Here is a 23,991-nt window from a genome sequence, read left to right on the forward strand (position 1 = left end):
ATATTCCTCTTGAATTCTTTTTGGTTCTAATTTCAAATTTGTTTGAAATTGTACATTCATATGCATGTATGTAGTACCGTAGAATATGTGAAACTCCTTCAAAATTAAAATAAAACACAAAAGAAATAAAACAATACAAATTAAAAAGAAAACAGGTTGGGGGGGGGGGGGGCTAAAACCCTAAACCTGCGGCGGCCTTTAGTCGCGGTTGGCCAGAAGAACCACGACTAAAGGTCCTCCGCCCCGACGGTCGCCTGACGCCCACGTGGACGGGCCTTTAGTCGCGGTTCGTAAGCAACCGCGACTAAAGGGGGGAGCCTTTAGTCGCGCTTATTTGGTCGCGGTTGCGCAACCGCGACTAATGGCAGTTGCGAACCGCGACTAAAGGCCCTTTTTCCACCAGTGGCCCCTCCGAAACCGGTACCAAAGCTCCTCACCCGTCTGAGCCCTCAGCCCGGTACAAATGACCACTTTAGTACCGATTCGTAAGGGAACCGGTACTAAAGGCTTAGATGGTTGTCCGTTTTTCTACTAGTGCAAGTGACTACTTTCCCACGACCCAGGTGCCGCTTTGGGTTATGGAGGAGGAACGGCGGTGGTAGCCGACCCATATAGGCCCGGCCTCGCACGGTGACGCCGAAGTGAGCCTAATGGTGATTAATGACTTATGACCCAAGTCAACTAGCCCTATTGTCAGGTTGGGTTATATAAACTGCAAGCCTTGACTTGGAGGAGGAGACAAACACAGCGCATGCAAGACAAGATGCAATCTGCGAACGGCATGCAGGCGTTCGCGCTGGGTCTCAACAAGCGCCTCGCTGACGACGCCGGCAGGAGCGGCAACCTCGTCTACTCACCGCTGTCAGTCTACGCGGCGCTATCACTTGTGGCCGCCGGCGCCCGTGAGCGCACCCTCAACGAGCTGCTCGGCGTCCTCGGTGCACCTTCGCGCGACGTCCTAGCCGAGCACGTCCGCGGGCTCGTCGGTCATGTCCTCGCCGACCAGTCCCACGCCGGCGGGCCTCGCATCAGCTTCGCGTGCGGCGTGTGGCACGACATGACGATGCCCCTCCGCCCCGCCTACCGCGACGCTGCTGTCCAGTCGTACAAGGCCGTCACGCGTGCCGTCAACTTCCGCCAAAAGGTCCGTATACAGTTATTTTTCCTGACTTCATAGTTCATACACATGGATGTCAACGTGTAAGTAAACTAGCAGTACTGTACGTGTGTGGTGCTGCATGCAGCCGGAGGAAGCAGGCAAGCAGATCAACGCATGGGTGGCGGCGTCGACGAACAACCTCATCCCCTCCATCTTCAGTCCGGGCGCGCTGTCGCCTCTCACCGACCTCGTGCTCGCCAACGCCATCTACTTCAAGGGCAGGTGGGACAAGCCCTTCTATAAGAAGCTCACCAAGGAGGACAAGTTCCACCGCCTCGACGGCACCGACGTCGACGTGTCCTTCATGCGTGACTTTGGCAGGCAGCTCCTCGCCTGCCACGACGGCTTCAAGGTGCTCCAGCTCCGCTATGAACGCGGCCGCCCGTTGCCCGCCCAGCCGGCGCCCATCTACTCGATGTGCGTCTTCCTCCCCGACGCGCGGGACGGGCTGTGGCGGCTCACCGACAAGATCAACTGCGACCCGGACTTTGTGCGGAAGCACCTGCCGAGGAACGACGTCCTGGTCGGCGACTTCCGGCTGCCCAAGTTCAAGCTCAGCTTCGGCAGGGACATGTCAGGCCATCTCCGGGAACTCGGCCTCGGGGAGGCGTTCGACGAGGGGAAGGCCGATCTGACGGGCATGGCGGAGGACGGCGCAAGAGGAGGGAGGAGGCTGGCGCTACAGAAGGTGATGCACAAGGCTTTCATAGAGGTGAATGAGGAAGGCACCGAAGCCGCGGCTCTCACCGGTTCTCTAGTTGGGTGTAGTATGTACTCCCCGCCACCACCGCCGCCTGTGGATTTCGTCGCCGACCATCCGTTTGCCTTCTTTGTGATCGAGGAGGTGTCCGGTGCGATCCTCTTCGCGGGCCACGTCGTTGACCCCTCGATCAACTGAGGGATTACAGTGCTGGGAGCTTATTTGCGGACTCAAGTGCGAGTTATAATCTTTCAATTAAATGTACTTCGTTATCTTGCTACCATTGCTATGCTGGTTAAATATAAATTTATACATTTACTTACCCAGGTTGCATTTTGCGCGAGGATTCCAAGCAGCATCTATCATCCATATTTCTTGGTATAAGAAAGACCTCTATTGATTAAAAAAAAACAGTGGTAGAATCGTGGGCACTCTCACAAATCATGGAAGAAGTAAATAAGGTGTGACCAATTCTTACTTGAATGAGTTATTAACCTAGTAATTTCTAGTCAAGCAATATCGTCGAATCTTACTTGCAATCTATGTTACAACTCACGCTTGAATCATGAAGCAACCGCGGCCCCCAAAGATTTAGACCCGACGTGGTCCAAAAATTGTCCGCGCCCACAGGCCAACCCCGTCCCATAGGGGGCGGCATGGGACACCAGAGCCGGCCCTGCCACAGAGATGATGGATGGCCATCCCAAAATAAAGACACGGTTAGCTTTTAAGACTCGCTGGTTTCCGAGGTAGTGGCAGGCGAGGCGTCTCGTCGCTGTTGCATCTTTCCCACGAGGTAGTGGCAGGCGAGGCGTCTCATCGCTGTTGCGTCTTTCCCATGAGGCAATGTACGGGGAACCCATACGCCAACGTTAATGCACGCACTGGCCTCCTCACTTGTAAATAGGCTGCCTCCTCGCTTGCATCGCGCACACCATCTCCCGCCGCACATAAACTATGACCCCCACTACAGGAAAATCAGGCGCTGCCGTGCAGCATATCATTGCCGTGAGGCACCGCACGGCAAAGAATTCTTTGCCGTGCGCCGCAAGAGGCACGCACGGCAAAGAATATGTGCACGGCAAAGTTAAAGGGCGGCGCACGGCAAAGATAAAGAGCACGGCAACCTCACCCATGCCGCACGGCAACGTTCCCTCGCACGGCAAAGTTCCTCAAACGCGCACGGCAAAGAAAACATGACGGCAAAGCCAACAGAGGCCGCACGGCAAAGAAACTGTGCTCGGCAAAGGACTGGGACATTGCCGTGGGCCTCCCTTTGCCGTGCGGCCAGATAAAATGCACGGCAAAGACGCCTTTGCCGTGCACTCCTTCTTTGCCGTGCGCCATACTTCATTTTATTTGTTTTTCTTTCTATTTTATTTCATCTAATACTTATATTTATTTTTTTATTAGTTTTACTTTTTGATGACTATTTATTAGTGTTACTTAAGACAATGTGCAATACAAAATTAATCTCCATGCTCATCCCCCACAAATATGAGGGTTCCGGTGCTCCGGCGGCCGTCCCCCTCCTTCCCCCCAAAACAGCGGGACGGCGGGTCTACCCCCGTTGATTTCTCCGCGCGAGGGTGCACAATGTACTTTTTCATTCTCTTAGGTTTGTTAGGGTAGGTTTTAGGTCCAGTTGCAAGTTTTGGTTGCATTTCGGTGCTCCGCGGGACATAACCCCCTAAAAACGGCGGTCTGTGGGCCCCGGATTGTCTACCCCTAGATTTCTCCGCGAGGTTCCACCAATATACCTTGTCATAGGTTTAGGTTTGTTTAGTCCATGGACATATGGAAAACCATGTGGGGCACCCTTTGGCACAGTCTAGCCCCCGATATACCCGCGGCGGGACACTTCACCGTACACGTCCAGGAATCTGTTAAGTGTTATCGCCCGAAGGTGAGGGATGTCAGACCGGGGATCCATGCCATGCACCATTTGGTGAATTACACCTAGCATCACACTTTGACACATATCATAGGTCCACATGCAAGGTTTGGTGGGGTTCCGGTGCTCCGGCGGTCGTTATCCCCTCCTCCCCCAAAACAATGAACGCGTGCCCGGCGGGTCTACCCCCCTAGATTTCTCCGCGCGAGGGTGCACCAATGTAACTTTTCATTATTTTAGGTTTGTTTTGTACATATACACATGGAGAACCAAAGATTGGGACCCTTTGGCACATATACCAGCAGCTAGAGCCATTATCACACGATCGACGGTGTGCCTGATCTACTGGTTAGGGTTAGGGTGTAGGGTTAGGGCTAGGGTTTAGGGGCTAGGGCTAGGGTTTAGGTTAAAGGGTAAGTATTTATGGTTAGGTTTAGGTTTAGGGTTTAGGGTTAGGGTTAGGGTTTATGATGCATGCTTCTGCAGCTCCGGCGTCGTGGTTTAGGGATTTAGAGGGGTTTAGGGCTCGAAGCCTCCCCAGTTTAGGGTTTAGGGTTTAGGGGAGCTACTTTTGCACCATTAGACCTTGCACCACACTTTGACACATATCATAGGTCCACATGCAAGGTTTGGTGGGGTTACGGTGCTCCGGCGGTCGTTATCCCCCTCCTCCCCCAAAACAGCGGAACGTGTGCCCCGGCGGGTCTACCCCCCTAGATTTCTCCGCGCGAGGTTCCACCAATATACCTTTTCATAGGTTTAGGTTTGTTTAGTCCATGGACATATGGAAAACCATGTGTGGCACCCTTTGGCACAGTCTAGCCCCGATATACCCGCGGCGGGACACTTCACCGTACACGTCCAGAATACGTTAAGTGTTATCGCACGAAGGTGAGGGATGTCAGTGCGGGGTTCCATGCGTTGCTACATTTGGTGAATTACACCTTGCATCACACTTTGACACATATCATAGGTCCACATGCAAGGTTTGGTGGGGTTCCGGTGCTCCGGCGGTCGTTATCCCCTCCTCCCCCCAAAACAATGGAACGCGTGCCTACGGGTCTACCCCCCTAGATTTCTCCGCGCGAGGGTGCACCAATGTAACTTTTCATTATTTTAGGTTTGTTTAGTACATATACACATGGAGAACCAAAGATTGGGACCCTTTGGCACATATACCAGCAGCTAGAGCCATTATCACACGATCGACGGTGTGCCTGATCTACTGGTTAGGGTTAGGGTGTAGGGTTAGGGCTAGGGTTTAGGGGCTAGGGCTAGGGTTTAGGTTAAAGGGTAAGTATTTATGGTTAGGTTTAGGTTTAGGGTTTAGGGTTAGGGTTAGGGTTTATGATGCATGCTTCTGCAGCTCCGGCGTCGTGGTTTAGGGATTTAGAGGGGTTTAGGGCTCGACGCCTCCCGGCTTTAGGGTTTAGGGTTTAGGGGAGCTACTTTTGCACCATTAGACCTTGCACCACACTTTGACACATATCATAGGTCCACATGCAAGGTTTGGTGGGGTTACGGTGCTCCGGCGGTCGTTATCCCCCTCCTCCCCCAAAACAGCGGAACGTGTGCCCCGGCGGGTCTACCCCCCTAGATTTCTCCGCGCGAGGTTCCACCAATATACCTTTTCATAGGTTTAGGTTTGTTTAGTCCATGGACATATGGAAAACCATGTGTGGCACCCTTTGGCACAGTCTAGCCCCCGATATACCCGCGGCGGGACACTTCACCGTACACGTCCAGGAATCTGTTAAGTGTTATCGCCCGAAGGTGAGGGATGTCAGACCGGGGATCCATGCCATGCACCATTTGGTGAATTACACCTAGCATCACACTTTGACACATATCATAGGTCCACATGCAAGGTTTGGTGGGGTTCCGGTGCTCCGGCGGTCGTTATCCCCTCCTCCCCCCAAAACAGCGGAACGCGTGCCCCGGCGGGTCTACCCCCCTAGATTTCTCCGCGAGGGTGCACCAATGTAACTTTTCATTATTTTAGGTTTGTTTAGTACATATACACATGGAGAACCAAAGATTGGGACCCTTTGGCACATATACCAGCAGCTAGAGCCATTATCACACGATCGACGGTGTGCCTGATCTACTGGTTAGGGTTAGGGTGTAGGGTTAGGGCTAGGGTTTAGGGGCTAGGGCTAGGGTTTAGGTTAAAGGGTAAGTATTTATGGTTAGGTTTAGGTTTAGGGTTTTGGGTTCGGGTTAGGGTTTATGATGCATGCTTCTCGACTCAGGCGTCGTGGTTTAGGGATTTAGAGCGGTTTAGGGCTCGAAGCCTCCCCAGTTTAGGGTTTAGGGTTTAGGGGAGCTACTTTTGCACCATTAGACCTTGCACCACACTTTGACACATATCATAGGTCCACATGCAAGGTTTGGTGGGGTTCCGGTGCTCCGGCGGTCGTTATCCCCTCCTCCCCCCAAAACAGCGGAACGTGTGCCCCGGCGGGTCTACCCCCCTAGATTTCTCCGCGCGAGGTTCCACCAATATACCTTTTCATAGGTTTAGGTTTGTTTAGTCCATGGACATATGGAAAACCATGTGTGGCACCCTTTGGCACAGTCTAGCCCCCGATATACCCGCGGCGGGACACTTCACCGTACACGTCCGGGGAATACGTTAAGTGTTATCGCCCGAAGGTGAGGGATGTCGACCGGGGATCCATGCCATGCACCATTTGGAGAATTACACCTTGCATCACACTTTGACACATATCATAGGTCCACATGCAAGGTTTGGTGGGGTTCCGGTGCTCGGCGGTCGTTATCCCCTCCTCCCCCAAAACAATGGGAACGCGTGCCCGGCGGGTCTACCCCCCTAGATTTCTCCGCGCGAGGGTGCACCAATGTAACTTTTCATTATTTTAGGTTTGTTTAGTACATATACACATGGAGAACCAAAGATTGGGACCCTTTGGCACATATACCAGCAGCTAGAGCCATTATCACACGATCGACGGTGTGCACGATCTACTTGGTTAGGGTTAGGTGTAGGGTTAGGGCTAGGGTTTAGGGGCTAGGGCTAGGGTTTAGGTTAAAGGGTAAGTATTTATGGTTAGGTTTAGGTTTAGGGTTTAGGGTTAGGGTTAGGGTTTATGATGCATGCTTCTGCAGCTCCGGCGTCGTGGTTTAGGGATTTAGAGGGGTTTAGGGCTCGAAGCCTCCCCGCTTAGGGTTTAGGGTTTAGGGGAGCTACTTTTGCACCATTAGACCTTGCACCACACTTTGACACATATCATAGGTCCACATGCAAGGTTTGGTGGGGTTACGGTGCTCCCGGCGGTCGTTATCCCCCTCCTCCCCCAAAACAATCGGAACGTGTGCCCCGGCGGTCTACCCCCTAGATTTCTCCGCGCGAGGGTGCACCAATGTAACTTTTCATAGGTTTAGGTTTGTTTAGTCCCTGGACATATGGAAAACCGTGTGTGGCACCCTTTGGCACAGTCTAGCACCCCATCAACCCCCGCCGGGACACTTCAGCGTACACGTCCGTGAATCATAAGTATTATCGCCGAAGGTGAGGAATGTCGACCGGGATCCATGCCATGCACCATTTTGTGAATCACACCTTGCATCACACTTTGACACATAGAATAGGTCCACATGCAAGGTTTGGTGGGGTTCCGGTGCTCCGGCGGTCGTTATCCCCCTCCTCCCCCAAAACAGCGGAACGTGTGCCCCGGCGGGTCTACCCCCCTAGATTTCTCCGCGCGAGGGTGCACCAATGTAACTTTTTAATTCTTTTGGTTATGATTTAGGGTTAGGGTAAGGTTTAGGGTTAAGGGTTATGGTTAGGGATTTCGGGTTGATCTGCAACTCCCGCGTTAGCAATTGAAGTTGCGTCTACCCCCCTTGATTTTTCCGCGTGAGGTGAACCGGATTGAATCACATATTTATTGAAAAGCATGGGACATATATTATTACATAATACACATTTTGAAAAAACAAGTTTAATATAAATTTTAAATAAAACTTAATGTTATCGATAATTAAAATGGTAAAAATAAAAAATCCTTTGCCGTGCGTAAGCCCACGGCAAAGAACTCTGCCGCACGGCAAAGGGTCCTTTGCCGTGCGCTTCTCCCTTGCCGTGCGCTTCTCCCTTTGCCGTGCGTAAGCCCACGGCAAAGAACTCGTGCACGGCAAGCGCCGCCGCACGGCAAAGGCTGCGCACGGCAAAGCCACTTTCACTTAACCCTAAACGTCGATCCGACCAGGTGTGTTTCGGCCAATCGAGCACGCGCCCGCACCCCTGCCTCCTCCCACGCGCCAAGCGCCGCCGCCCACCTCCTGCTCTCCTCCGCCCCTCCGGCCAGCCGCCGTCGCCAGCCCCCACCGCCCACGCCGCCGCCGCTGCCGGCCCCACCCGCCCACGCACCCGCCGCCGGCCACCACCCACGCAGCCGACGCCGGCCTCCTCCTCCTCATCCCACGCAGCCGCCGCCGGCCTCCTCCTCCCACGCAGCCGCCGCCGGCCTCCTCCTCCCACGCAGCCGCCGCCGGCCTCCTCCTCCTCCTCCCACGCAGCCGCCGCCGGCCTCCTCCTCCCACGCAGCCGCCGCCGGCCTCCTCCCGTGCTTCAAGGTAACGCACCGTCCGGGTTTTTTTTTCTGCCACGGTTAGGGTTTGTTAGGGTGCGTTGCCGTAGGCTCTGGTTTACCCTCCCTCGGTATCTGACCCGCGCAAATTGCCGCCGCCGAGAAGGGGGAAGCAAATCCAGCTCGAGGGACTGCATTTCGGCGGGAATTCCGGCTCCTCGTCAGTCGTTGCTAGCTCGTAGTGGAGTGGAGTGGACACCGCAGCCGCGACGTTGCTGTCACGTGGTCGGGGTGATTGGGGTTGGGGTTCTGTCGGCCCGGTTCGGTAGGGGCTGCTATTTTCGTGGGGGTAACGGGCGCAATTCTGCTGCCAGCGGGCGTGCCCTCGAGGATTATTCTTTAGATTTTGCCGTGATCGGTGGTTTTAGCCGCCGGGGGAGGATCTAGCAGGGTGTCCTTGAGTTGGGCATATGACTGCGTATGGAAAGCTTCCAATTCCAACTTGGGAGCCCGCCGCCGCCCGCGGTGAGAATTTTGTGTGTGCGAGTGAAGGCTATTTTACCTTGGCATTGTCTTCTCATGGCTGTTCATGGGCATGGAGGAGATGATAGTATAATCCGGTTCTAAACTTCCAACTGGGATTTTAGTTTAGTATGAATTAGATATAGGATTTTAGTTTAGTATAATATTTTAGTGTTTAGTATAAATTAGAAATAGGAATTTAGCTTTGAAAAAGGTGTTTATGATACGGATATGTTAAAACTAGCCCCATATGGCAAAAATAAGATAATGTGCCGGAAGGAAATTCTTTATGGTGAAGTAATATTGTTATACCACTATTGTAAAAAATTCTTGTTCACTTGCATGACTATTTTTCTCGTTATGCAGGCGATGCTTCGAGGTGGACACGAGGGGCGGCGTCGCGGGGGTGTTTGACGGGCGTTCGGATCTTCTTCGGCGATTCTCTCAGAGGGTCGTTGATCTTCTTCGCTTGTTGTCGATCACGCTTCGAGGGTGAGAATCCGTTCGCCTCTCTTGTACCTAGGTTTTTTTTTGTGTCTAGATCACCAAGTCTGTCGCGATACCTAGGCGTCTCTTCCCGACCGTAAGGGTTACGCGGATAAATATGCATTAGTGGTCTCGCATATTATGAACCGTAACTCTTACGGCATTTATCGGGACAGCCGGCGGATGCGTAGTTGGGTACGTTCTCCGTGCTCTACCCCGATCCGAGACAGGATTTCGGTAGCGCCTCCCCGTTGTTCTCCGGATGCACACCCCTCTCGGCTTTTTGCCGAGACGTGTATCGGGAGAGCAGCGGGAGGTGCCGCCGAAATTCTGTCTCGGATCGGGGTAGAGCTGGGAGAACGTACTCAATCTACGGATCCGGCGGCTGCTAGGAGCCCACCTAGTAGAGTTTCAGGTTGATGCACGCGTAAAATAAATAAATATATGATGCATTTATTTCGTATTTGATATATAAATGCTATGTTCGTCTGTTTTGTTCTTGATTAGAGGATGGATAATCGTGGCTGGATGTACGATGGCAGAATCAGTCAGTGGAACTATACTGATGAATGGGGAGAAAAGACCGAGCAGTTTGTGGATAGGGCGTTTGCCATCCCTAGCAGACCTATAAGTGTTTGGTGCCCTTGTAGTAAGTGCGCTAACCGAAAGGCACGGGACAAGGAAACTATGAGTATGCACCTGATCAAGTTTGGGTTCACACCGTCCTACAGGATTTGGACTTACCATGGAGAAAAGGCAAAGAAACGTGCTAGGAAGGAGGTGCGGCAGATTCAACCTAGGGGGGAATATGACACTGGTTTTGATAGGTGCTTAGAAAACTTGGCTAATGGTAATGTGCCTGAAAGCTCTCATGTAGAGGTGGAGACACCTCAGGATGCGGAGACAAGTGAGGACCCGGAGGAAAACACAAAGGAGTACTATGAGGCTCTGTTTGCTTCGTAGAACCCCTACATGAAAATACAGAGGTTACCCAACTAGATGCCATCGCTCGCCTTATGGCCTTGAAGTGCCATAGGAACTTGTGCAGAGATGGGTTCGATGAACTTCTGGTCATCGTAGGCAGCCTTCGCCGAAAGGGCACCTCTTGCCGCAAAACTTCTACTATTCGACCAAATTGCTCGGTGACCTTAAGATGTCATCTCAGCAGATACACGCTTGTCCAAAGGGATGCATGCTATTCGAGAGGAGCACGCTGACACAAATTATTGCATCAAATGCAATTCCTCTAGGTACTTTGAGGTGGACCGCAATGGTGATGGTCGAAGAGGCAGACCACGGTTGCCAAGAATATCCTCCGCTATCTTCCGGTTCTACCGAGGATCCGGCGGCTCTTCATGACCGAGGATACCGCCCAGCAGATGAGGTGGGCCGTGGAAGGAAACAGATACACCGACAAGATGATACATCCGTCGGATGGTACCGCATGGAAGAACTTTGTGAAGAAATTTCCATTGAAAGCAGGTGACCCGAGGAGCGTAGCGGTTGCGATATCAACCGATGGGTTCAATCCATATGGTATGTCGGCTGCAAAGTATACGGTTGTTGGCCGGTGTTTGTTATTCCCATGAACCTCCCCCCTGGCGTCTGCATGAGATCAGAGAACATGTTTGTGTCGATGATAATCCCAGGGCCCAAATACCCGGGCAAGAACATGAATGTGTACCTGGAACCGCTGGTGGATGACTTGGTTCGTGGCTGGGAAGGTCGCGGGATCCGAACATATGACGCATCAAAGAAGGAGTACTTCGATATGTATGTGTGGTACCACACGTCCCTGCATGACCTGCCAGCACGTGCTTTGTTCTGCGGGTGGTGTACACATGGGAAGTGGCCTTGCCCACAAGCAAGTGCAGACAGGCCGTGACTTTCTTCTGGCTAAACAAGGGAGGCAAGTATTCATGCTTTGATGAAGCTCGACAGTTCCTTGAGCGGAGGCATGCATACAGGAGTGATGTAAAGAGTTTCAAGAAAGGCCGTGTTGTCCGTGGCCCGAAGCCAATTCCGAAGACCGGAACGGAAATCAAGGCCGAGTTAGATGCTCTTCAGCCTAGCCCGGATGGGAATGGTTTCTTAGGATATGGGGAGACACACCAATGGACTCACAAGCCGTGCTTATGGAAGCTCCCTTACTTTGAGTTTCTCGAGCTCCCGCATAACATTGATGTAATGCACACCGAGAAGAATATCAGTGAAGCCATTTGGAGCACGATTGTGGACACTGAGAAGACGAAGGATAACATAAAGGCTCGAATTGATCAAGAAAGGTGGTGTGATAGGCCGGAGTTGAACATGCAGCCACCTAATGGTGCCAAAAAAAACTTGGACTAAGCCACACGCTCCGTCACGCCTCACAAAGGCCCAAAAAGGGAGGTCTTCCAATGGATGAAGGACTCCTTGTTTTTCCCCGATGGGTTCGCAGCCAAGCTGGATGAGGGGCCTGAACATTGAAACGCTGCGAGTACAAGGACTGAAGAGTCATGACTACCACATATGGCTTGAGCGGATAATGCCGGTGATGATTCGAGGCTATGTCCCTGAGAAGACTTGGCGAGTGCTAGCGAGGTTGAGTTTTTTCTTCCGCCAGATTTGTGCTAGGGAGTTAGACACTAAAGTGATTGAGAAGCTGGATGAAGAGGCACCCGTGTTGCTTTGCGATCTGGAGAAGATCTTTCCTCCAGGGTTTTTTAATCCGATGCAACACATGATCCTGCACCTCGCGGAGGAGTGCTTAAAGGGGGGCCCGAATTGGGGCCGTTGGCAGTTTGGTCCCGAGAGAGAAACACAAAAGCTTCGTCAAATGACTGGCAATAAATGCAAGATCGAAGCATCCATAGCCGAGGCAGTCTTGAACGTGGAGGTGGCAAACTTCACCACTAAGCACTATGATCCCAACATTCCCACAAAGCACAACCCGGTCCTCCGTTTAAATGCCGCCAACAATGAAGAAGTACCCAAGCTTAGCATCTTCGTGGGGCTTGGTGGCAAGTCAAGTGGCTCGAAGCCGTACAGAACGGACCTACCTGAGCGGACCTTGATCCACTCGTATGTCTTAAACACCATGGTCGAAGTGAAGCCGTACATCGAGTAAGTGCGAACCATTTAATTATTCGCAAACGTTCACTCGTATGTTCGTGGCTAACTCTTCCTCTTTTCATCGGTATAGGAAATTCAAGGCTATACATTGGAAGAATACCCACAGGGAGCCTACCCCGGAAGAATCCAAGCAAATTTTCGATAAGGGAGGCGGTTTCGGTTTCGATAGCTGGTTTTGTAATTTGGTACTATTCTATCCAAATTAGCTAGCACTTCCTACATTTATCGGTCATTTCTCGTTCTAAACTTCTTGTGCTAAACTTGTAGGCAAGAACTGACAAAGAGATGAAGTCAGAGCTAAGAAAAATTGCTAGGGGCTTTGACCATTCCGTAGAAGCGTTCAACTCCTATGACGTGAACGGGTATCGCTTCCAGACCCATCAATACACAACAAGCCGGCCCAACGCGAAGACAATAAATAGTGGGGTGGTATGTCAAGGTGATGATGGGCTCCATTACTATGGAAGAGTCGAGGGTATATACGAGCTGAATTACGGGTTTCACAAAGGGCTAAATCCCGTCGTCTTCAAATGCCATTGGTTTGACCCACGTCGGGTGAGACGGGATCCTGAAATTGGGTTGGTCGAAGTTGAAAGGAACTCCATTTATAAGGGAGAGGATGTGTACATCTTGGCAACCCAGGCCTTTCAAGTATTCTATCTCCCGTACGCGTGCAGAAACCCGACAAAACGTCTACATGGATGGGATGTTGTGATGACGGTGCCTTCACGCAATAGGCCGCCCCCGCCAAACAAGGACGATTACCGCCGCGTAGACCCCACAACAAGGAGTGTCGAGTTTTATCAGGAAGAAGGGCTCCCCGGCCATTTCACAATCGGCTTGCCGACTATCGATGAGATGGTCGTAGACGATGAACAAGAAGACGCGGGCATGGATGGAGACAATGCAGAAGATGAAGCCGAGGATGTACGTGCCCCGGAAGACCTGAGTTTGCTCGAGGCGTTCAAAGCAGGGATTGACCTCGATGCAGATGGACCACCTCCAGGTTTCATTGATGATTATTGGTTCGCCGAGCCTGATGACGATGAGGAGACACGCGGTCCAATCACGGATGGCGACACAAAGCACCGATCTATGTAGTAGTAATTGTGAGGCTAGCCTATTTGTAATAACTCCGTGTAATAGAGATTGTCTAGCTAGGTTATTTGTAAGAACTCCGTGCTATGTTTGAGAGAACTCTATGGTAGCTATTTGTTGCTTCCACTAATTAATTAATGTTCATCCTTTTGCATTATTTGTTGCTTTCATTAATGTTCATCTACTTATATTTCTGTTGCTTTCACTAATATTTATCTCTTTACAATATTGCGTACTAATAAACCACTCTCTTCATTTGTGTTTGCAGGTGATTGAAGCATGCCGCCAAAAAAAAGGGGTGGCGGTCTTAAAAAGAAGCTCAAGGACTTGGTAGGTGTAGGGACTTCGAGGCGGGGCCCCCCACCTAGCCCCCCTCCTAGCCCCCCTCCTGTCGCTCCCACAGGGCGGCCTCGTAGGAAGAATGCGACGCGGGTACTCACTCCTAGTCCTAGCCCCCCTCCCGCAGCCGATGATGATGACGAGGAGGAGGAGGTGGGTGGGGAGGACCAGGAGGAGGAGGTGGGTGGGGAGGACCAGGAGGAGGAGGGGGGTGGGGAGGACCAGGGAGGAGGAGGGGGACGAGGAGGACCTCTCGGAGGATGAGGGGTTGGGGAACTTAGTGTTCGATCCTGATCCAAGCCTAGAGTGGTGTGAGCCGGAGGATTACCGCACGTTCCAGCTTTGGAGAGGCTGAGGCCACGTGATAGGAAGCCATATCGGCGTGGGATAACACAGCTCCCCTCGCTGAGAAGCTGGCGCTACAGGCACGTTGTTCTTGTGCCCTATGGAAGGAGGTACATGTTATTTTTTGGCATTTCGTTATCGCAATTTTGTCATTATCAAAATTATTATCACATACATATTGATGTTGTCGTTTCATGGTGCAGCTCGTTCCAGTTTGAAGACCCGACGCAGAGACCGCCACGTGGGTACTCGAACATCCTTGGGGGCCTACTTAGGTGGTATTTCCCTGGGATAGTCAACTTCCCTACTGGTGGCTGCGACGTAGCTTGGAGGTGGGCGCACTACAGCCTCGCGGAAGATCCTCTTGGCCGCGGCACCGCGGCGGATATGGTTGTTGCCAAATTCTGGGTACGTGACTTTTGACTTCTTACCATTCATACACTCTCCTTGGTTCACAATAATTGCACTAATGCCCCTTGTTTTACCTATGTGCATGGTTGCGAAATACTTCAAGAGGGCCGAGGGCAAGGAGAATGCGTGCGATGATGTCCTACACCAGCTTGCAAGGAAGAGGGTGATCGGCATGCACTACGAGGCACGTATTCAATGCGTCCGCGATCGGCACGCCGACCGCTTCGTCCACATGAGTAAGGAGGACGCTCGCGACACGCTCATGCAGCCGTGGCGACTTGCAGGTATTTGCATTTATGTGTTATTGATTTCTTTATCGCCATGTAGTTTATTTTACCATAATGGGTTTATCTTGTGCATGTAGAACCCTCCTCAATGACGTCGGCAACGACGATAGGTGCTTTCGTGCGATGGTCATGTGGTGGACATGCCCCCGCACCTCAAGAAGCACGAGGAGGGCAAGGCGAAGCGGCAGAGATGCGAGGTGGATCGCATATCCAAGGCAGCATCCCCATCTCTCTTCACTGCGAAGGAGGTGAGCAAATTAATGGTTCCTTCATTCTTTGAATTCATGTTATATATTTGTTAACTCCGCAAGGGTGTGTCACTTCACTCAATTACATGTTCTCTTTTGCAGGAAGTCAGGACAGGAGCGAAGCCTAACGTCTTTGCCGTGCTAAAGAAGATGAAGCAAAGGAAGACGCCTGATCCTGAGACGGGGTCCTTGTGGGTTAACCCGCAATCCGAGACCCAGTGCACGGCGTATGTCTCCAAGTTCAAGCAGAAGCACGGCGAGGACGCCAATCCAGAGGCCGAGGACTTTGACCCTGAGGTCGCGGTGCTTGCGGGAGAAGGCTTGAAGCATGGCCGCCTATGGTTTGGTGACGGGTGCGTCGACCCAGCGAGGGTTCCCTCTCTCCGCCAGATCCGTCGTGGTCGTAAGAGCGGCCAGCCTGAGGTAGAGCCCCGGCCACGGGCTTCGGATCTAGCTGTCGAGCGGTTACGGGTATGTTCTTCCTCGGGTCTCTACATTTCCTTTACATGCTTTCCATTGAAATGTTAATGACATCGCGGCAACACAACGTAGGAGGAGATGGCAGCGAAGGAGCAGGCGGCCCAGGAGCAAAGGGCGCAGATGGAGCAGCAGATTCTGCAGTACCAGCAGCAGCAGACACAGATGATGCAGCGGATGCAACAAAGAAGAAGCAGATGATGCAGCAAAGAGCAGTACGAATGAGCTGGCTCATGAGCCAGACGGCTCTGTCTTCTCCACCGGGGAGTCTTCCTCCTCCACCTTACTCCATGTGGATGCCGCCACCGCCCACTCAGACCCCGGGGACACCTATCACCGTCAACAACATGAACATCATCCGGAGCATGAACCTCGGTGAGTCCTCTTGTGCCCAACCCGCTACTTGTACTTGTTCAAGTGTTCAATATGCAAATGCAAATGTTCATTCCATCAACCTGCTTATAGATTTTATGTCACAAGGCAATGACAATGAGGCCGGCGGAAGCGGAGGAGGACAAGGTTGATGGCATGGTCTTCGTGCACTCGTGGTCGTTGCAATGGATTGTTCGCACTTGTTATGGATTGTAATATGGACATTGCTATGCATGAACTATGTGTGCTCGATGTGGACTCTATGTAACGGATTGTATGCATGAACTATGTGTGCTCGATGTATTTGTGGTGTTGTTGATGTGTTTGGTGATCTTATGTTGATATATATGTTATATATGCTATATTTGTGAAATGCAATATTTGAAATGCAGGGATAATTGAAAAATAGCAAAAAAATGAAAAAACCAGGCCCCTTTCCCGTGTGAGGGCACACGGCAAAGGACATTTGGTCTCTATGCCGTGTGCACACGCACGGCAAAGGGGCCACGTGTCGCCCAACTGTGCTCCTGGGAGCTCCTGGGGGGCGTGCCCGCATGGTTCTTTGCCGTGCGTGGCAGAGCAAGGCCGCACGGCAAAGCGTCGCACGGCAAACATTGTTGCGCACGGCAACGCAGGGCGCACGGCAAAGAAGTAGGGCGCACGGCAAAGCAACGGCGCACGGCAGCGATGGCGACGCACGGCAAAGATCCCTCGCACGGCAGCGTCCGCAGCGCACGGCAGAGATGGCGACGCACGGCAAAGGGCGTTGCCGTGCAATCCGTCCATGCGCACGGCAAAGGCAGCTTTGCCGTCGAAGACTTTGCCGTGCAAACTATGCCGTGCGTGCACGCACGGCAAAGCCTTTGCCGTGCGTATAGGCCTCTTTGCCGTCCAATGGCTCGCACGGCAAAGCCTGTTTCTCCCGTAGTGCCCCTTGCAAAATCCCCAACGCCCACTGAGAGCAGTAAAGATGAACCAACATGCACTAGTAGGGAAAGGATCATAACTGGCGCACCAAAAAAGTTATTCTGTGGCGCATGGGTAGTGCGCCACAGAATCTATGTCACAAAATAAGAATTCTGTGACGCACGGACCAATGCGCCACATAAAGTTTTATTTCGGTGGCGCACCAGGCAAGGTGCGCCACAAAAGTTTTATATTTATGGCGCACCGGCGGTGGTGCGCCACAGGTTTTTTTTTAGAATTTCAAAAAAAAAAAATGGCGGCCAGATCTAGATCTAGATCTGGGACCGCCGAAATTTCGCTGGATTTTTTTAAAAAAAATTGATGGAGGTCGCCGGAGGTGGGTGGGTGGGTGGGGTGGGGTGGGGTGGGTTGATGTGGGTGGAGGAGGAGGAGGCCGGCCGGAGTGGGTGAGTGGGTGAGGAGGTCGGCCGGAATGGGTGGGTGGGTGGGGTGGGTTGATGTGGGTGGAGGAGGAGGAGGCCGGCCGGAGTGGGTGAGTGGGTGGAGGAGGAGGTCGGCCGGAGTGGGTGGGTGGAGGAGGAGGCCAGCCGGAGGTGGGTGGAGGAGGAGGAGGAGGCCGACCGGAGGTGGTGGGTGGGTGGGTGGAGGAGGAGGAGATCGCCGGGTGGAGGAGAGGAGGGAGGAAAAGAAGTGGAGGAGGAGGAGAAGTGGGCTCTCAGACGGATTGCAGTTCGTACTGTTTCCAATGTTTTGCCGCCTGAGACGGATGTTATTCCTAACGGACTCCAATATACATAGTAGTACTAGGTTTTCCCCTGTTGTAGGTGGCTTTGCCCTTATGGCGTTGTTTTGGAGTAGACCATTGGTTCTTTTGAGCTAGATATGGTGTGCTCCAGCAGAACCTCCTCATCATGTGGTGCTCCATCGGCTAGAACCGGTAGCGGGGAAGGAGGTTGTCATTAGCATGTACTCAAATAAGGTCCACATGTTTGGTGATGTTCTGCTTCTTCCATGCACCTCGGTGTGCCCCTTTCATCCTTGTCAGCGAGTTGCCGAATGAGGTTGTGGTCATGCAGGATCTCAGAGGAGTGCTGGATGGCGGGGATGTCCTCATGCTGCAGTTTCTAGGAGTACAATCTCGGTGGCCCATGTTTGGCTTCCAACCATGAAGGCCAGCAGTTGGCCCTTATCGATGCCGACGGCTTTATTTCAGCGTGTGTTCAACCTGCATGTGGAGGCCCTTTGTGGGATTTCCTGCGCGCTCTCTCTCCCAAGTGGTGTTGTCCCCGGTGAGAGAGGGGATGGCCAACGGTGGAACTCCAGATGCATCTGTAGAGAAGAAGGACTGTATGGAGTTTTTAGTTTTCAGTTTAGGCTTCTTCGTGCTTATTATGAGGGCTTGTTTGTATTTTTTTTTTGTTTTTTCTGGGTACTCTATGTAACTTGTACCTTCACAATTTGTGATCAATGCAGCGTCTAGGTTCTTTTCGGCCTTTCTGTTGTTAAAAAAACACTACTAGCAGCCCATGCACACACGCTGCAAAAGCAACACACCGGTATCGTGCATCGCTTGAAAACCGAAAACAGCGAGCACGAATCTTGGCACACAAAGCCAACGATAATTGAGGTGACTGAGATTTAGCTTATTCTCAGGCGACTGAGAATTAGCAAAACTGTTATATTTAACCGGTCGTAAACGCAGAATCTAAATGACCGTAGCAAACTATAATCATTATAACTGAAAGATAGTGTGCTTTACCCGGGAAAAAACAATACAGTAGGGGCTAGAGTTGCTGATTCAGTATCCAACGGCTAAACATGGCAAAGCACCTCTCCGGCTCAAACTCAGGCGCCGTGTGTCCAGCTCCCTGCAACCCAATTAGGAGCAGCACCTTAAAACTAGTAATTTGCCGACCAAAAACTCCAGCAACTCAAGCAGAGAGGTGTAAATTTTGGTACCTTAATAGTTGCGAATGTCATGTTGTTTGAGTAAGTTATGGTGAACCTGGAAAATCATGGAAGAGACGTTAGACAAAAGAATCACATCACTAGCAGTAAAGTGAAAAACTAAGCAGATGACTAGAAGAACCAACCCGGCAGACTGTCCTTGGAGATGCCATGCCCTCCAGTCGTCAACAATCGGGAAGCCGAGCGACCTCACCCACGCCTGCGTCCCCAGGTGAGGCACCATCGCATCATGGTCGCCGCTGCCATCGGCGGCACCAATCAAAAACACATTAGAACCCCTCTCTCTTTGATCCAATCCAAATATCCAATGCAAGTCTCGATTCACGGACCTGTATACCAGTGCACGGTAACCATTGGCCGTGACGTTCCGGTGGTACTTGATGCTGCTCCTGATGTCTGCGGTGTATGGCACGTCGCCATTGTGGCATCTCACCCACTCCTCCAAGGTGCCGTCCTTGATCCCGAGGGCGTCTCGGGTGCCCTGGTCATTTGCCCAGAAATACGACAGGTAGATGCCATAGGTCTAATCGACCGTGGCTTAATTATGATTGGATTAACGGGAGAAAAGGGAACACACTACAGGACTGCTGCACACTTACCTGACAGTCAAGTGTCGGGCTAGGTGGTGGATTTCTAAGACGTTTCACCGTTTCGGCTCCATCTTTCTCCTCACTTAGAATTTTCCTACCAGCACCAGCTGAATCGTCCATTTCTCTACCCGGTCCAGTAGATGTAAAACCACCACAGTTGTCCAACAATATTTGGCCCCATCTAACTTCAGAGAGGAGCTGCAATTGGAATGGCATGCAGTATATAATTACCCATATAGTTAACCTTCGGTACTCAGTCAGATACTACCATGGATGAAACATATCTTGAAAAAATTGTTTGCAGGATATCTTTCAGCAAATAGAAACAAGATATCTAGGATATCTCCTTCTTACACTTTTGTACGTATCCAAAGCTTGAGCACATAACGCATTGGTGGGATACTTGTAGTCTTCTCCATGGCAATGCCCACCTATGGTCTACAGGACAAGATAATGTGAAAAATAGTATCATGATCACGCTTTCAGTTGCGATAAAAAGATGTACCCTTGCTTGCAGATCTGAGGGCATTGAGAGGATCTAGATTTTGTTCAAAAAAAAGAGGATCTAGATAAGTTCAATTACCTCATATAACTGATCTGATATTATGCCAACTCCGTGAGCATATGGAACTGCAGCGCTATAATCAATTATTTCACCTGTTGCCGGATTGCCCACTAGATAGCCCTAGGAGTGAAATAAATAAACGAATAACGGTTTCGTGAAAAAACTATACTAGTATTTAACTAAAAAAATGATGGCAATGTGACCATATGCAAACTCGTAATGGTATCACAGATGGCCCTTTGGTATTACAATTTTTTTTTGCGAGCATTATTAGAGTTATGATGGTACCTTGAGATTGAGATGGGGGCTCCTTCCAGCTTCAACACCTGAAGGGGTAAAGTATGAAGACAGAGTTTAACAAGAGGAATTTTCATTCAGTTTAAAAACTGGTCATTCTTGTATTAGTGGAAATACAATAATACTAGCGCTCTCGCCTTCTGAAATCTTTTGTGCGATAAATGGCACTATTTTCCCAGCGTAGGAGTCTCCCCCGATATAGAGATGATTTGCGAGGAACGCCGGATGGTCGGTGAACCACTAGACATGGATTAGACAATAAAGCGGATGCCATTAGCTAGAGATACAAATGAGTCCAGTTTGAGCAAGCCACACTCAGCTTATACATGGACACATGGATTAGCTAGACATATAAATAAATTCACAAAAGAAAAAAATCTAGAGATATAAAATGAGTCGAGTTTGAGCGAGCCACACTAAGCTTAGTTCATAAAAACACATTTAATTTGAGTTGAGCAAAGGATAAAAGTTGGGAATGTCAGAGTATCACAACAGAATAACCGTGGTAGAGATCAAAACTGAATTGGCCAAAATTAATAGAGATTAAGCTATAGATCGGTTTAGCTCACACTCGACGCTTATAATGATTTTGAATTGATGTGAGTGCTTTCAAGATGTGAGTACTTAAGTACATTGAGAATTTAAGCCAGTTTTATGCTGCACCATTTAAAATCTCCCGACAGGTTATTACTTCACACCAACCACATGAGGAAACTAAACTATTAAACACAACAACAAAAAATAACCTAGATAGTGTGGTAGTTGCATCCAACATGACAGAGGCTAACAAATTATTCTATTTTTTTTATCTATACATACCGACATGTCTTTTCTTCGAAAGATCCAGTAGATGCTAGCATTCATTGATAAGCAGAGGGAAACGTACAAACATGTCACCCGAACTAACGTACATCCGGAAATGAACAGAAAAGAGAAAGAAATGAAAAAAAAAGACTATGGAACTAAAGTACATCGGGAAACGAAGAGAAAAGAGAAAGAAATGAAAAAAAGAGACTATGGTGACGAACCAGCCACCCTCATGGCACTAATTCGTTACCATGCAACGCAAAACCACGACCCTGCCTCATAGAGCCATGGTCGCCAAGCTTCCGAGGCCGCCGCCTCGGCTTACAACCGCCTTCCGGGGCCGCTGCCCTGGCATTCTCCGCCCAGAACACAAAGCCACTCCACGGTCAGCTGCAAGCCCGTCGCACCAAGAGGGTTGAGAAGCTCCAAGGCGACGCCTTCAAGAAGATAACGGCGTTTCCATCGCCGTCGCCCGCTCCAAATGAGCTTAGGTTTTCACCCAGAGAAACACAAGCCACCCGCATCGGTAGAGGATCACAACTCCCAAACGACGCATTCAAGAAGGAGAACGACATCCTAGGGCGCCACCGCTGTCGGCACCTAAGTGTGAGGCTTTCACATGGAGCGCGATCTCAACCGCCAAGCCCAAGGGCCTAGGCCAAGGAGCAGCAGAACAGCGTGGCTCCATCGCGGACCACCAATCCTGACCACATGCCGCAGTAGTCGTGTCACCTCACGCCGCGACGATGACACCATGCTGGCGGGAGGGCAGAGCTGCCCCTCCCGCAGCACGACCACCAATTCGCGGCCGCCGCCCCGGCTACCTTGCTGCCGCGCAGCAGCTGTAGCACCTCACACTGCAGCCACCCGCACAACACCACCAAGACAATTCTGGGGCCGACGCCCCAGCTTCCTCGCAGCCAGAGGCACGCCGGGACAAGGAGAGGTTCTTATTGTTATGTCGATCCAAGTGTGAGTAAGCTCATCTTAACCCAAACTCATCTTAATTTTCAATTGCGCTACATGTGAGCTTATCCTCACCGATTCTGGATTTTTTCCAGTTAAGTCTATGTATCTTGATTTAATGAATGGGCATACTGTATATCTCAGGAAATATCTATGGAAAATAAAGATTCCCCTAAAAATTAAGATTCTCATGTGGTTTCTTTAATAAAGTGCTTCTTGCTAAGGATAATTTAGCTAAATGGAAGTGGAATGGGTGTCAAAAATGTTGTTTTTGTGATTCTACTGAGACCGTTAATCATTTGTTCATTGCTTGTCCATTTATAAAATTGATTTGGCGCATCATTTATCTCTCTTATAATATTCCTCCACCATCCAATGTTACTAATATGTTTGGTAATTGGTTGAATAGAGTACCAAAGACTGATAAGCAAAAGATTCGCATTGGCGTTTCTGCGATTTGTTGGTCGATATGGACAAGTCGCAATGATATCATTTTTAACAAGAATACTGGTACTAATGTTTTGCAAGTTATCCGACGGGCTGCACATTGATTCAACAATGGGTTTTCCTCCTTCCATTGGAATTGCGGGAGGATATGGTTACTGGATGCAACCGGATGCTAGTGGTTGTTCAGGACTGCTTTTTTCAGGCTACTAGATGGCGGCATCTTAATAGAATAGCCAATGGATAGCTTTTCTACATGCCGTGTTTTCTTTTGATTGATCTTAGTATCGACTTTACATTTTGATTGATTGTAATGGTTGATTTTTGTTGACCCGTACTTATGGTTAATAAAAAAGAAGCCGTGTGCATCAATTGATGCAGAGGCTTGGCGATGCTCCCTTATCGGAAAAAAACGTGAGCTTATCCTCGGGTCATCGATTTTCAAATCAACCTAAAAGACTTGAACTCGAGCAACTTACGGATTATTATTCAGGAATGAATACTGAATCCATCTCAAAAAGTTTTTTCGAATGGGATTAGTTAGTACCTTGATGAGGAGTTCATGGAGCTGCAGTGAGGCTGATACATCCCCAACATTGTAACCTTCAGGTTTTCTAGAAAAGGAAAATCCCGCCCCAACCGGCGCATCGACAAAAAGAATATTTGCCACCTGCAGATATAGACCTTGTCAAGGCAGGAACGAACCTGAATATTTACGCTGGAGTGTGCAGAACGGGACCAACCTTCGTCCACGAGTACGGGTTGAGTTGCAGGCTCGGTACGGTGCCATTATAAGGCTCTATGACGAATTGGAATGGGCCTGCAGTTGTGGTGCACATGTACGAAATCATATATGAATCTTGGAGAGCATTAGAATACAAACTCAAATGTACCAATCTCCAAGGCAAGGCCGCTGAGTACGGAGCAATGGTCGCCGCCGGTGAGCCACAGAAGAAAAGGAGCATCCTCGCCGCCGGCTTCCGACCTGACGAAGTAGTAGAATAGCTCCGCGCCGTTGACCTCATCCACTTCCACGTAACTTTGAATCAAGTAGCGGTAGCAGCAGCATCAGCCGATTAAATCCAATGGAATCGCTCAAGGGGATCGCACCTCTTGCGTAGAAACACTAACTGAAGAGTTAGAGAAGATGTGTACCCAGTCTCGAGGTGGAAGGGAAGGAGGCCGTCGAATCCAGGGAGGGTAGTCACTACCTTCGAACTAGAGGCAGCCGCAGCGAGGACGAGCTGCTGTGCGGTGAGGCCGATCGAGAAGAAGAAGCAGAGCGGCAGGAGAATCCGTCCGATCATTTTATGAGACACTGGTGGTCAGCTGCTCTCTTTTGCTCTGTTTTTTTTCTACTGGCTGGAGATTAAGAGTCTGAGAGAGATGGACGCTATGGCTGGATCTTAAGAGTCCGAGAGA

At 50.5% G+C, this 23,991-nt stretch overlaps 3 protein-coding genes across 3 annotated transcripts; 2 read left to right on the forward strand and 1 right to left on the reverse strand.

Annotated features, from left to right (window-relative positions):
* The first annotated feature begins 751 nt into the window (after positions 1-751).
* LOC127330839 (putative serpin-Z5) lies at positions 752-2,063 on the forward strand. Its single transcript, XM_051356921.2, has 2 exons — positions 752-1,144; positions 1,245-2,063. Exons 1-2 carry the CDS (start codon positions 752-754, stop codon positions 2,055-2,057), a joined length of 1,206 nt encoding a protein of 401 aa, XP_051212881.1. The 3' UTR covers positions 2,058-2,063.
* A 13,199-nt stretch (positions 2,064-15,262) lies between these two features.
* On the forward strand, positions 15,263-15,834 carry LOC127302883 (uncharacterized). The gene is made up of 2 exons (XM_051333581.2): positions 15,263-15,627; positions 15,709-15,834. The coding sequence occupies exons 1-2, from the start codon at positions 15,307-15,309 to the stop codon at positions 15,832-15,834; spliced, it is 447 nt and encodes a 148-aa protein (XP_051189541.2). The 5' UTR covers positions 15,263-15,306.
* Positions 15,835-18,563: 2,729 nt separating this feature from the next.
* LOC127330838 (serine carboxypeptidase-like 18) lies at positions 18,564-23,931 on the reverse strand. Its single transcript, XM_051356919.2, has 13 exons — positions 23,725-23,931; positions 23,463-23,608; positions 23,313-23,389; positions 23,117-23,239; positions 20,490-20,592; positions 20,344-20,381; positions 20,074-20,175; positions 19,845-19,928; positions 19,500-19,688; positions 19,230-19,423; positions 19,026-19,139; positions 18,892-18,937; positions 18,564-18,800 (listed from the first exon to the last, which is right to left on the reverse strand). The coding sequence occupies exons 1-13, from the start codon at positions 23,874-23,876 to the stop codon at positions 18,717-18,719; spliced, it is 1,452 nt and encodes a 483-aa protein (XP_051212879.1). The 5' UTR covers positions 23,877-23,931; the 3' UTR covers positions 18,564-18,716.
* Positions 23,932-23,991: the final 60 nt, after the last annotated feature.

This window comes from Lolium perenne, chromosome 2 (assembly GCF_019359855.2).
Source record: "Lolium perenne isolate Kyuss_39 chromosome 2, Kyuss_2.0, whole genome shotgun sequence".
NCBI lineage: Eukaryota > Viridiplantae > Streptophyta > Magnoliopsida > Poales > Poaceae > Lolium > Lolium perenne.

Bases quoted from the DNA above. Each gene is read 5' to 3' on its own strand.
- LOC127330839 (XM_051356921.2), top strand. From the start codon at position 752: ATGCAAGACAAGATGCAATCTGCGAACGGCATGCAGGCGTTCGCGCTG. The intron at 1,145-1,244 runs GTCCGTATACAG...TGCTGCATGCAG, and splicing joins CCGTCAACTTCCGCCAAAAG to CCGGAGGAAGCAGGCAAGCA.
- LOC127302883 (XM_051333581.2), top strand. From the start codon at position 15,307: ATGAAGCAAAGGAAGACGCCTGATCCTGAGACGGGGTCCTTGTGGGTT. The intron at 15,628-15,708 runs GTATGTTCTTCC...AACACAACGTAG, and splicing joins TAGCTGTCGAGCGGTTACGG to GAGGAGATGGCAGCGAAGGA.
- LOC127330838 (XM_051356919.2), bottom strand. From the start codon at position 23,876: ATGATCGGACGGATTCTCCTGCCGCTCTGCTTCTTCTTCTCGATCGGC. The intron at 23,240-23,312 runs GTTGGTCCCGTT...CTATATCTGCAG, and splicing joins ACCCGTACTCGTGGACGAAG to GTGGCAAATATTCTTTTTGT. The intron at 20,593-23,116 runs GTACTAACTAAT...ATCCATGTCTAG, and splicing joins TCCATGAACTCCTCATCAAG to TGGTTCACCGACCATCCGGC.